At 49.5% G+C, this 13,993-nt stretch overlaps 1 protein-coding gene across 1 annotated transcript in view; it reads left to right on the plus strand.

The window, feature by feature from the left end:
* The window catches only part of LOC140407206 (cytosolic phospholipase A2 zeta-like), a 345,625-nt gene that overhangs the window by 30,820 nt on the left and 300,812 nt on the right, over positions 1-13,993 (plus strand). The window contains exon 2 of the mRNA XM_072494873.1: positions 2,883-3,092. Within this exon, the coding sequence (XP_072350974.1) occupies positions 2,994-3,092 (99 nt within the window). The 5' untranslated portion in view covers positions 2,883-2,993. The remainder of the gene's footprint in view (positions 1-2,882; positions 3,093-13,993) is intronic.

Raw genomic sequence — 13,993 nt, forward strand, 5'->3', positions numbered from 1 at the left:
GCTATTACTACCGGACTCCCTGAGTATCACCCCGGGGCTGCCCGGAGCGGCGCGGTCGCTAGCACCTTCAATCCCACAACTATACATTTGCTGCCTCCAGGGTGACTACATAGTATCGGGTGTGGGGACCCTAGACAGTTTTCCCTTCTCTAATTAGATGCACGACGTTAGTTCCAGAGTCTCAATTGTTGCCCCAGTTGAAATGATGAACTCTGCATAGGCTGGGAATAAAACCCACACTATACCTGATCTACAAACCTCTGCCTGGTGCCAAGTGACTTCCTATTTGCATTCATTTTTCTTAAATTAATGAATTTTTATTCCGGGCAATTCCACTCCCATTGAAGGTAGTAAGATACCCGAACTTTGCGAGGACCAGACATGCCAAATAACTGGTCCTGTGCCCCATTGTAGACTGTGGGTGGTTCTCTGAAGGGTTTGCTATTAAACACTTTGAAAGAAGACCACAGCCACCACATTTGATTTGATTGATACTTTTCAACATTGTGAACTACTGCAAACTGCTTTCATATGTGTATTGCCTTTCCCTCCTCATCGAATCAAATCAAATTAATATTTAAATAAGTAAGCAAAGCACTGCAAATGCTGAAACACGAACTAAGGACGTTGGGAAAACACCAATTCGGCAGCATCTGTAAGGAAAAAAAGCAGAGCCAACGTTTTTCAACGATGCTGCCAGACATGCTGGACGGAATACCCCCCCCTCCTGATCGCATGTGACCGCCCATCCGTGGCCCCCGATTGGAACTCTGGCGGATTGTGTCCGCACCGCCACTCCGAGTGCCCCCCAGGCCAGCTGCCGGCTGAGGATCGCCGCGGGGGCCTCTTTCAATGGCCCCCGACCAGCGCCGCGTCGACCGTGCGCGCATAACTGGCGGCGATTCTCCGGTCCACGGAGAATCACGGGAAGGCGTCGGACCCGATCACGGGTCTGAAGCCCCATTCTCCACCCCCGCGCCGAGCGCTATTTCGGCTCAGACAATCCCGCCTGCTGAGTTTTTCCAACATCCCCTTGTTAATCTAAGTTTGAAGGATGGACCAAACTGTATATTCACTTTTGATTAAACAAAGATCTATTCGCATGAACTTATCAGGTCCCCTGCAGCTACTGTCATTTCTCTGCTAAAATAGCCATGTAAAATGCCTTTGGCAAAGAATCTCCAAACATTAAGTCACTTCACCTGAAACATTGGTTCTCCCTCCTGTTTTAGAGATTCCATTATCATCTGCCCTCGTTAATCAAATCCTAAAGGATTGTGATTAGTGGATGGTCTGCTTATCCCTGTTTGAAGTGTCTGCACCGTTCTGAATTGACTGAGATTTTCAGTAATCGAACTTTGCTGCACTTGCATTATTTTTTTTAAAAAATTTGGTGTATCCAATTATTTTTTCCAATTAAGGGGCAATTTAGCGTGGCCAATCCACCTAACCTGCATATCTTTGGGTTGTGGGGATGAAACCCATGCAGACACGGGGAGAATGTGCAAACTGCACACGGACAGTGACCCAGGGCCGGGATTTGAACCCGGGCCTTCAGCGGCATAGGCTGCAGTGCTAACCACTGCGCTACATGCCGCCCCTGCTGTAGATGCATTATGAGCAAATCAGAATGTCTTGTAATTGTCCACTGCCCGTACAACCTTTTCTCTAGAGCTTCTTCAGCTTGTTACTCTGGTCATTGCTGGGATTTCATTTACAAGACTTTCCAGTGGAACTGACTCTAAAACTCCTTATAAAAGTATATGAAAACCTGGTAATGGCCAATTTCCCTTTCCACACATGTTCCTGCAATCGTAGATAAATTATAGAATCGTAGACGTTTACAGCTGGGAAAGGAGGCTGTTTCTCCTGTCGTGTTTGCGCTGGTAGACGCTCAACCTAAGCTCACTCCCCAGCTCTTGCTCCATTGATTTTTTTTTTTAAAGTTTGAGTTGCTTTGAATGGATTATTAGTACTAAACTGGAATGGTTGAAATAAATATTTTTCTCTTCTCTTTCACGGATGGTACCAGTTCATACAATTCAGATTAGTTTATCGCTAAGAACAACTTTGGGCCCAGTGGAAGGATGTGTGCTACAGAAGTGCTTCCTTGAGTGGTCTAGTGTTCTGGAGACACCTGCTGATATGCCAGCCCGGGTTTTATAAAGAGACTGGACAGTCTGAAGCTAATTCCAAGCATATGTGGGGTCAACTGGTGCTGGATTGACAAACTAATTTGGTGAGGGTGGTTCATGTGGGAAATCCGAACATCACTTTAGTGCAGCTTAGGAAGTCATGGAATAGATTATTGTGATGAGATAATGTTTTACTACATTCGTTCAATGCTGCACCTATCATGAAAGCAGCAGGCTTTAAAATGTTTCCTATTACCCAATACCATCGTCACAAAGAAGAACATTTCCTGAGAATGTTATTCCATTTCTCTATTTTTGTCATAATAGATGTAATATTTGTCTTCATACCATTGAATAAAAGTGCACGGTTGGTTGGTTGTCAGGTGAGGGCAGAACAGGAACATGCTTGGCTTTAATATACCACACAAGACCAATCAGTCTGCTGAAATTCACTGCCTAAGTATGGTAAAAGCCAGGGTACATGGAACAGTGCCCAAACAGGATTCCTTGAGGAGCAGGGAGTGGAATGTAGGGTGGGAATTGGGGTATGAAAAAAAGCACCCCTGCAATTGTTCCTTGCTTCTCTCTACCACAAGTTGCATGTTGTAAACGGAATACAAACATTTAAAAATATTGAGTTTTTTTTCCATCAAGTTAATTTGTATTGATGAACTATCTTACTGCGTAGTTTTCTGGGGTTTTCATCCATGTTAAATCTATTCAGTGGTTTAGCTCCTCTGCTTGCAGGTGAAAGGTTGCGGTGAATGATCGCGCAAACCAATTGGGAGGAGGACCGAATGGATTGGAATAAAGATTCCCGTTAAGAGGAGCAAGCCGACCGACCCACCTAATTCCACAATGTTCATGCGAGTGTCAACACGAATCCTTCCGTGTGTGGTCAGTATTCTGTATAGATCTGAAGAAGTGTCAAGAAACGTTACATCATTGTCTACTAAGGTACTGTCATTTAAAACTCCGACTCAAATGACATGCACTGTTGATTAGCAAGGGCTTGGTCCTAGTGTTACTTATTGCATGATGTGGAGATGCCGGCGTTGGACTGGGGTGGGCACAGTAAGAAGTCTTGCAACACCAGGCTAAAGTCCAACAGGTTTGTTTCGAATCACTTGTTTTCGGAGCACAGCTCAAGCTCCTTCATGAGGAAGGAGCAGTGCTCCGAAAGCTAGTGATTCTAAACAAACCTGTTGGTCTTTAACCTGGTGTTGTAAGACTTCTTACTGTACGTATTGTATGATTAATTGGAAGTGGAACAGGAAGTTGATTTAAGTCTCACTGTGATAATTGCTATTCGTTCTTGTGTTTAATCTAAACTAAACCTTTTTTTTGTTCATGGTCAAACAAATTTCACGCTCATGGTTTTCATTTTGTAATGTCAAACGACACAATTCAGACAACCAGAACACCACATAGCAAATAGGAATGGAAATAGGCACTTTGAGCCTGCTCTGCCATTTAATATGATCTTAGCTGGTCCTCTTTTCTCAATGCTATGCTCCAGCGCTCTCCCCATATCCCATGACACCTTTACAGTCTATAAATCTATCTATTCCCTTCTTAAATATATTCAGTGATTTGGCCTCCGCCGTCTTCTGTGGTAGAGAATTCCATAGGTTCACCATCCTCTAAGAAATTTCTCCTCATCTCAATCGTAAATGGCCTACCCCAAATCCTGAGACTGTGAGCCCTTGTTCTAGACCCTCCAGCCAAATGAATCAATATCCCGATGGTCTGTCCAGCCCTGTCAGAATTTTATACATTCCCATTAGATCCCTTCTCATTCTTCTAAATTCTAATGAATACAGGCCCAGTTGACCTAATCTCTCCTCATATGACAATCCCGCTAACCCAGGAATCAGTCTGGTGAATGTTTGCTGCTCTCCCTCTCCGGCAAGTACACTGCTGGTGTGGTCTCACCAAGGAGCTGTACAGCTGCAGTAAGACATCTTTGGTCCTGTACTCCAGTCCTCTTGCAATTAAGGCTTACATACCATTTGCATTCCTAACTGCTTGCTGTACCTGCATGCTTGCTTTCAGTGACTGGTGTATATAGAAAGATGGGAAAATATAGATGGGACGGTCAAATGAGCAGAAAAGTGGCTGATGGAATTTAACCCTGAAAAGTGGAAGGAGTAATTTGACAAGGAAATATTTAATGAATGGCCTGACACTGGGAAGTTCCGAGGAACATAGAGACCTTGGCGCGTTTGTCCATAGATCTCTGAGGGCAGAAGGGCGGGTGAATAATGTGGTGAAAAGGCATATGGGACACTTGCCTTTATCAATCGAGGCATAGACTACCAAAGCAGGGAGGTCATGTTGGAGTTGTAGAGAACTTTGGTGAGGCCACAGCTGGAGTAGTGTGTGTAATTCTGGTCACCAAGGGCAGCACGGTGGCGCAGTGGGTTAGCCCTGCAGCCTCAGGGCGCCGAGGTCCCAGGTTTGATCCTGGCTCTTGGTCACTGAAATTGAAATGAAAATGAAAATCGCTTATTGTCACAAGTAGGCTTCAAACGAAGTTTCTGTGAAAAGCCCCTAGTCGCCACATTACGGCGCCTGTCCGGGGAGGCTGTCCGTGTGGAGTTTGCACATTCTCCCTGTGTTTGCGTGGGTTTCGCCCCCCACAACCCAAAGATGTGCAGGCTAGGTGGATTGGCCACACTAAATTGCCCCTTAATTGGAAAAAATTAATTGGGTACACTAAATTTAAATAAATAAATAAAAACTAACAAAAAGGAATTTAAAAAATGTAATTTAAAAAAAATTCTGGTCACCACATTTTAGGAAAGATGTGATTGCGCTGGGGCGGTGCAGAGGCAATTCACCAGGATGTTGTCTGGGATGGAACATTTACGTTATGAAGAGGGGTCGGATAGGCTTGGGTTGTTTTCTCTGGAGCAAAGAAGACTGAGGGGCAACCTGATCGAGGTGTAGAACATTACGAGGGGCATGAACAGGTGGATACGAAGGGTCAGTTACAAGGGGACACAAGTTTAAGGTTAGGGGCAGGAGGTTTTGGGGGAATTTGAGAAAAAGCTTTTTAACCCAGAGGGTGGAGACAGTCTGGAATGTACTCTCTGGGAGGGTGGTAGAGGCGGTTGCCTCACATCCTTTAAAAAATACCTGGATGAGCACTTGGCACGTCATAACATTCAAAGCTATGGGTCAAGTGCTGGCAAATGGGATTAAGTAGGCAGGTCAGGGGTTTTTCATGCATTGGTGCAGACTCGATGTGTGCTGTATTCTGTGTACTAGGATATCAAGGTACCTTCATACAACATTGTTTAGACTCCCGTGTGGGATTCAACCAAAAAAGTTCAAAGTGTCATTTTGGGTGAATTTGGCGGGGTATTTTGCGTTGGCCACATTGGCAAGATCGCAGCCTGAATTCACCTGCACTTAGTTCCAAAAATTAACCCCCCCACGTGAATCTGGCCATACCTAGCTCTCTTGCCGTCTGATTGGTCCGACTCGCGCCTCATCTGCTCACCGCTAACGAGGAGGAGCTGCTCCCACACTCACTCCCAGCCAAGAACATGGATGACCGCACGGAGACCTGCTCTGCCCTTTGATGATGCTGATCTGGCCAAGCTTCTTGGCATCGTGGATGATAGGTGGGGCACCCTGTGCCCCGAGGGGGATCGGAGAACCATTAGGGTCAGCAATGATGCCGATGGGGACTTCCGGTGGCGGCATAGAGGTGGAAGTTGCACGTTGGGTGGCTCCTGCTTAAGGCTCTGGTTTTTGGAGTTCAATGCCCAGTTCCAGGGGCAGTTTTTTGGATAAACCGGTGCAGGAAGACATAAGGAAGGTGGGAATGTCAAAGACCCAGAAATAAAATGCTGGGAGGAAGGGGGCGAACGAAAGGTTGCGTCGAATGAATGGGTCAGCCCGACAGCAGGAAAGATGGCGGAGGTTGGGTCCCTGGATGGAGCCGTGCCCTTCACAGTAGAGACTAACCGAGGTGATGGCTGGAGAGCTTGAGAGGCTGTTCGCCGACACTCTGAGGTGATGCGTAAGGCGATGATGGCTGCGATGAAGGAGCTGGTGGAGGAGGTGATGGCCCCAGTGAAGGCGGCGGTGTTGAAGACATCGGCTGAGCTACGGGAGCAAGAAGAGAAGTTGAAAGGGGTGGAGGAAGCTCTGTCACAACATGGTGACTGGTTAACCTCGATGGGTGAGGAGCTGCAGAGGGTGGTGGCAGCTAAGAAAGGACTGAGACCCAAGGTGGAGGATCTGGAGAACAGGTCAAGGCGGCAGAATTTGAGAATTTCTTGCCTGAGGGGGTGGAGGGCCCAAGGCCGACTGAGTACTTCGCAAAGTTGTTGGGGGAGGGTGTAAAACCCTCCCGTGTGAATTGGACTAAGGTCTCATCGGTCACTCAGGCTCAAGCTGAAGGAAAACGAGCTGACAAGGGCATTCTTAATTTGTTTCCACAAATTCCATGTCACGGAGAAGGTCCTGAGTTGGGCAAAATAAAGAAGTGAGGTGCAGTGGGAAGGAGCTGGTATTCGTATGTACCAGGACCTATCTGTGGAGTTGGCATGAAGGTGGGCGGCCTTTGGTCAAGTGAAGGCAGCACACCTCAGCAATGGTGTGAGTGGTCTACCCGGGGAAGTTGAGGGTAACCTATATTTCGAGGGACTGGGGTTAAACTGAGAGATGGAACTGGGGTTTGGTTCCGGACTGAAGGAAGGGGGGTGAAACGCTGTGTACAGCCTTATCTCATGTTTTTTGTTTTAAGGTGTTTATTTGTTTTGTATTTGGGGGGAACAGTTGGGGGTTTGGTTTTTGGGTTGGTTGATGTGGAAGGAAAGTGTACCCTCTGCTATGGGTTACAGTAGGTAGGAGAATATTGGGCTTCTGAGTTATGGCGGTTTTTCTGGGATGTGGTCTTTGCGCACTGGTTATGTTTGGGTGTCTGGGACTGTGTCAAGGGGGAGCGGATTGGGAGGAGGTGGGCAGAGGCCTCCACACTAGCAAGCGAAGGTTGGCTAGTGAGCGGGAGTGTGGTGGGGGGAGGGACCGCGGTCATTGGAACCTGGTCAAACAGGTTTCGATGGGCCTGGGAGGTGTGAAATGGGATCGATATTGGGAGAGGTGTTTTCAAAAGGACATGGATGGGAGTTTTCCATTCGGGGTTTGATAGCAGGATTTGGGGGGGTGGGTAGCGGTATTGGTGGGCAAGAGGGTGAGGTTTCAGATGGAGACTGTGGTGGCGAACCAGGGGTGTAGGTACGTGATTGTGACGGGGGAGTTAGAGGGGAGGTTGGTGGCACTGGGGGGAGGCGAAGGCATTGGCTGGGCTCATGAGAGAGATGGGAGGGGTGGGCCCGTGGAGGTTCCTGCACCCGAGGGAGTGGGAGTAATCGTTTTTCTCCCCGGTACAGAAAGTGTACTCGAGAATAGGCATTTTAGGTGGGGAAGGCGTCTTTGGTCCGGGTCAAAGGATCGGGTCTTCGACAATATTGATTTCGGACCATGCACCGCATAGGGTGGATGTGGTTCTGGAGAAGGGGGTGGTTCAGAGGCTGGGGTGGAGAATGGACGTGGGGCTGTTAGGAGACCAGAAATTTTGCGATTAGAGTGGGAAGGTGATCGATGAATATGTGGAGTTCAATTGCACAGGGGACGTTTCGCAGTTGTTGGTTTGGGAGGCTCTGAAGGGGGGAGGTGATCTCGTTTAAGGCTAAGGTGGACAAGGAGGAGAGAGCGGAGCGACAAAAATTGATCAAGGATGTCTCTGAACGAATATAGGACATCCTGAAGGGGGAGGGTGAAAAGCCAGAGGTCATAATACACATCGGTACTAACGACATAGGCAGGAAGAGCGATCAGGTCCTGCAGAAGGAGTTCAGGGAGTTAGGCAGTAACTAAAAAGCAGGACCTCTAGAATTGTAATCTCTGGATTACTCCCTGTGCCACGTGTCAGTGAGGCTAGAAATAGGAGGATAGTGCAGCTAAATACGTGGCTAAACTAGTGGTGTAGGAGAGAGGGTTTCAGGTTTCTGGACCATTGGGATCTTTCCCGGGGCAGGTGGACCTGTACAAGAAGGACGGGTTGCATCTAAACTGGAGGGGCATCAATATCCTGGCTGGGAGGTTTGCTAAAGTCTCTCGGGAGTGCTTAAACTAGCCTGGCAGGGGGCTGGGAACCAGAGCGCCAGCTTAGAAGGTGTAATAACTAAAGGGGAAATAGAAATCAAAAATAAGAGAATAACGTCACCCTCGGGCAGAGCACAAAAGGTGGCAAGTAGGAGAAGGTAGGTGAAGAACGCAGGACTGAGGGTGTTGTACCTAAATGCATGCAGTATATTGAACAAAGTAAATGAGTTTGTTGCACACATTGAAATTGGTCAGTAAATTGTTGTGGGCATCACAGAGACGTGGCTGTAAGGGGATCTGGGCTGGGATCTAAATATCCAAGAATATGTGTCCTATCGAAAGAAGGGGCATGGCTGCATTGTTAGTGATGCGGCCATCAATTCACATGAGACTATTAGTAGAAGTGAACAGTAGTTTTAATAAGTAAGATCTGTGCCTGCCTGCGACTGCTCTGTACTGAGTGCCGCCTACAGGCTGCAGATCTAATACCACCCCCGAGGGGGCGGAGCCACAGGCGGAGCCTACAAGGGCATCAACATAATACAATACAATGCAGTGGTGAATTGTAGCAGCAATACATTCACCCCCTGTTAAAAAATTGAAGTCCATCGGGGGTGAAGTGGGCTCACAGATCGAGTCTGTTCGGCGCTTTGATCGTTCTCTGTGATCGCCTCAGCTCCGGCTTCGCTGCGGGCACGGGTGTTGGGCTCGTTGACTCCGGGAGCGTGTCGCCTGGAGCTTCATCACGGTGGGTCGAGGAGGGGGGGTGTAGGCCATGTAGGGGCTGGGGCGGTGTTCGGTGTAGGTGATGGTCGCTGGGGAACCGGCAGGTGGCAGATCCCGGAGGAAGACTGTATCTTGTTAGCCGTCGCGGTGCGCCACGTAGGCATACTGGGGGCTGGCATTTAGGAGCTGAACCCTCTCGACCAGGGGGTCGGACTTATGGCTCCTCACATGCTTCCGGAGGAGGACGGGGCCCAGTGTTGTCAGCCAGGACGGAAGCGAGACCCCGGAGGTGGATTTCCTGGGGAAGACAAATAGACGATCGTGAGGGGTCTCGTTCGTGGCTGTGCAAAGGAGCGACCGAATGGAGTGGAGCGCGTCGGGAGGACCTCCTGCCAGTGGGAAACAGGAGATTTCTAGACCATAGGGCCAGAAGGACGACCTTCCATACCGTTGCGTTCTCCCTCTCCACCTGTCCGTTTCCCCAGGGGTTGTAGGTGGTAGTCCTGCTCGAGGCAATGCCCTTACCGAGCAGATATTGACGCAGCTCATCGCTCATAAACGAGGAGCCCCGGTCACTGTGGACATAAGTGGGGAAACCGAACAGGGTGAAGATGCTGTGCAGGGCCTTAATGACAGTGGCCGCAATCATATCAGGGCATGGGATGGCAAAGGGAAACATGCGTACTCGTCAACAACGTTGAGAAAATACACGTTGCGGTCAGTGGAAGGGAGGGGCCCTTTGAAATCGACACTGAGGCGCACAAAGTGGCGGGATGCCTTCACCAGGTGGGCCTTGTTTGGCCGATAGAAGTGCGCTTGCACTCCGCGCAGACTTTGCAGTCCCTGGTCATGGCCCTGACCTCCTCGGTGGAGTAGGCCAGGTTGCGGGCCTTGATGAAGTGGAGAAGCCGGGTGACAGAGGTTATTGTGGATGGCCCGAAGTCGGTCATCTTGCGCACTGGCGCATGTGCCGCGGGACAGGGCACCTGGGGGCTCATTGAGCTTCCCAGGACGATACACTATATCGTAATTATAGGTGGAGAGTCCAATTCTCCACCTCCAAGATTTTATCGTTCTTGATCTTGCCCCGCTGTGTGTTGAACATAAAGGCTACCGATCGTTGGTCGGTGACGAGTGTGAACCTCCTACCGGCCAGGTAGTGCCTCCAATGCCGCACAGCTTCCACAATGGCTTGAGCTTCCTTTTCGACAGGCGTGTTGAATCTTGGAGGCGTTGAGGGTACGGGAAAAGAAGGCCACGGACCTGCCTGCCTGGATGAGGGTAGCGGCCAGGGCGACATCCGACGCGTTGCTCTCCACCTGGAAGGGGATGGACTCGTCCACCGCGTGCATCGCGGCCTTGGTAATGTCTGCCTTGATGCGGCTAAAGGCCAGGCGGGCCTCAGTCGTCAGGGGAAAGATGGTGGCTTTGATAAGTGGGCGGGCTTTGTCCGCATAGTTGGGGACCCACTGGGCATAATGTGAAAAGAACCCCAGGCATATTTTCAGGGCCTTGGGGCAGTGGGGAAGGGGAAGTTGCAGGAGGGGGCGCATGCGGTCGGGGTTGGGCCCTAGGACTCTGTTTTCCACGACATAGCCGAGGATGGCTAGTCGGGTTGTGCGGAAAACGCATTTCTCCTTGTTGTAGGTGAGATTGAGGGCTTGGGCGGTTTGGAGGAACTTCTGAAGGTTAGCATCGTGGTCCTGCAGATGGCACAAAGATTGGTCGGGTTTCAAGCTGAGTTTCAAGCGAGTACCCTCAGGTCACGTAGATATTCCTCCAGCGATTCCCCGGGGCGTTGACGACGTGTGGTGAGGAGATGCCGCGCAAACACTTCGTTCACCGTCCTCACGTAATGTCTTTTCAGGATCGCGCCCGCGTCTACGTACATGGTCGCGTCTTCGATTAGTACAGAGATTCTGTGGCTCACCCGGGCGTGGAGAAGACTCAGCTTCTGTGCCTCGGTGACGGCGGGCGAGGAGGAGGCGGCGATGTAGGCCTAAAAGCAGCGGAGCCAGTGTGAAAAGATTCCTTTTGCTTCAGCAGCCTGTGGATCGAGTTCCAGTCGATCAGGTTTGAGGGCAGCTTCCATTGCGATATCTTGGCTTATTAAATTGATGCGACCATCAATTCACACAAGACGATTAGTGGAAGTGAACAGTGGTTTTAATAAGCTAGATTTGTGCCTGCCTGCGACTGCTCTGTACTGAGTGCCACCTACAGGCTGCAGATCTATATACCACCCCCGAGGGGGCGGAGCCCACAAGGGCATCAACATAATACAATATAATACAGTGGTGAATTGTAGCAGCAATACATTCACCACAGTTAGTAAGGAATGAAGTTAAATCAATAGCAAGAAGCGATATAGGATCAGAAGGCATAGAATCTCTGTGGGTAGAGTTGAGGAATCGCAAAGGTAAAAAGACCCTGATGGGAGTTATGTACAGGCCCCCCAGCAGTAGTCCAGATGTGGGGCAGAAAATAAATCAGGAGGTAGAAAAGGCATATAACCAGGGGCTGGTTTAGCTCAGTGGACTAGACAGCTGGTTTGTGATGCAGAACAAGGCCAGCAGCACTGGTTCAATTCCATTACCAGTTGAGAATTCCGAATTCTCCCTCTGTGTATCCGAACAGGCGCCGGAATATGGCGCCGAGGGGCTTTTCAAGTAACTTCATTGCAGTGTTAATGTTAGCCTACTTCTGACAATAAAGGATCTTTATCTTTTATCTGAGATAAAAAAATGTTCTTACTTCATGCTTTTATAGAGGTTAAAGTATTTTGTTGCTGTTCTTTGTAGCTTTGAATAATGTTCTTCATGCTGTTTTGGAGGTTAAAGTTCTTTGTTACATAGATTTACATAGAATTTACAGTGCAGGAGGAGGCCATTCAGCCCATTGAGTCTGCACCAGCCCTTGGAAAGAGCACCCCACTTAAGCCCCACACCTCCACCCTATCCCCGGGACCCAGTAACCCCACCTAACCTTTTTTGGACACTAAGAGCACTTTAGCTTGGCCAATCCACCTAACTTGCACATCTTTGAACTGTGGGTGGAAACCCGAGCACCCGGAGGAAATCCACACAGAACGAGGAGAACGTGCAGACTCCACACAGACAGTGACCCAAGCCGGGAAGCGAACCTGGAACCCTGGTGCTGTGAAGCAACCGTGCTAACCACGGAAATCATTGAGAGGGAATGTCGGGGAGGGGGGATTTTGGGAGGGGGGTGTTGGGGTTCGATGTCAACAATGGCTTGGGGGGGGGGGGAGGGAAGGGAGAGACCCCTGTTAGGGTAGTTACGTGGAACGTGAGGGGGCTGGGATACCCAATGAAGAGGTCAAGGGTGCTTGCGGACTTAAAGTTTGAAAGCGGATGTAGCGATGCTGCAGGACTCACCTAAGGGTGAAAGATCAGCTGAGGCTTAGAAAGGGCTGGGTTAGCCAGCTGTTTTATTCGGGTTTTGATAGTTTGGGGGGGGGGGGGGGAAGAGACGTGCTGTCAGGTAATTTGGACATTCTGAATTGGACTGGTCACGACCGTGATCGCTTACCCAGTCAGTGGGAGCGGAGGCGTTGGCTGGGCTAATGATGGAAATGGGAGGAGTCGGACCCTTGGAGGTTCTTGCACCCGGGGGAGTATTCGTTCTTCTCTTCGGTTCATAAGGCCTATTTGTGGATAGATTTTTTTGTGGTGGGAAAGTCGCTGTTAGCTGGGGTCAAGGGGTCGGAATATTCGGCAATTGCGATATCGGACCATGCGCCACATTGGGTTGATCTGGTGTTGGAGGAAGGAATAGTGCGGAGGTGGGGGTGGAGATTAGATGTGGGGCTGTTGGGGGACCGAGGGTTTTGTGATAAGATTGAAAAAGTGATTGAGGAATATGTGCGGTTTAATTGTACGCGTGAGGTCTCGCAGGCGGTGGTATGGGAAGCTTTGAAGACAGTGGTGAGGGGGGAGGTGATATTGTTTACGGCAAAGGTGGATAAGGAGGAGAGGGTGGAACGGCAAAGGTTAATAGATGAGATGTTGCAAGTGGACAGATGGTATGCAGAGGGTATGGATCCAGCACTGTTGGAAAAAGAGGAAGAAGTTGAAGGTGAGTTTTGACCGACTATCCACAAGGAAGGCGGTGTGCCAATTGAGGCAGGCGACAAGGGGTCTATGAGTATGGAGAGAAGTCGGCCTGCATGCTGGCAGGCCAACTAAGGAGGGAGGCAGCGGCGAGGGAAATTGTTCAGGTGCGGGATAGGGCAAGGAAGTTGGTGGTGGTTCTGGATGAGATTAATAGGATTTTTTGAGAAGTTCTGAGAGGTTGTATAGGTCGGAACCACCGGGGAGGATCGGGGAATGCAGAAATTCCTGGATGGTTTGGAATATCCAAAGTTGGGGGAGGAGGATAGGACCACATTGGAGGGGGTGATAGGGGAGCAGGAGATAAAGGACGCGATTGTGAAGATGCAATTGGGAAAGGTAGCAGGGCCGGATGGGTTCCCGGTGGAGTACTACAAAAAATTTACGGATAAGTTGGCGCCGCTGATAGTGGGGATGTTTGAGGAGGAGATAGGGGAGGGGGTGTTGCCGCAGACTTTGAGGCAGGCATCGATCTCCTTGTTGCTCAAGAAGGATAAGGATCCAGGCAGCATGGTGGCGAAAGTGGTTAGCACGGTTGCCTCACGATGCCGAGGTCCCAGGTTCGATCCCGGCTCTGGGGTCACTGTCTGTGTGGAGTTTGCACATTCTCCCCGTGTCTGCGTGAGTTCCGCCTCCACAACCAAAAAAGATGTGCAGGATAGGTGGATTGGCCACATTAAATTGCCCCTTAATTGAAAAAAAAATGCATCGGATACTCTAAATTTAAAAAAAAAAAGAAGGATAAGGATCCGACAAGAGTGTGGGTCGTATAAGCCCATATCACTCTTGAATGTGGATGCAAAGATACTGTTGAAGGTGTTAGCGTATAGGTTAGAGAAGTGCTTCCGGAAAGCGATAAGGGAAGATCAGACCAGT

The sequence above is a fragment of the Scyliorhinus torazame genome, chromosome 2 (assembly GCF_047496885.1).
Source record: "Scyliorhinus torazame isolate Kashiwa2021f chromosome 2, sScyTor2.1, whole genome shotgun sequence".
NCBI lineage: Eukaryota > Metazoa > Chordata > Chondrichthyes > Carcharhiniformes > Scyliorhinidae > Scyliorhinus > Scyliorhinus torazame.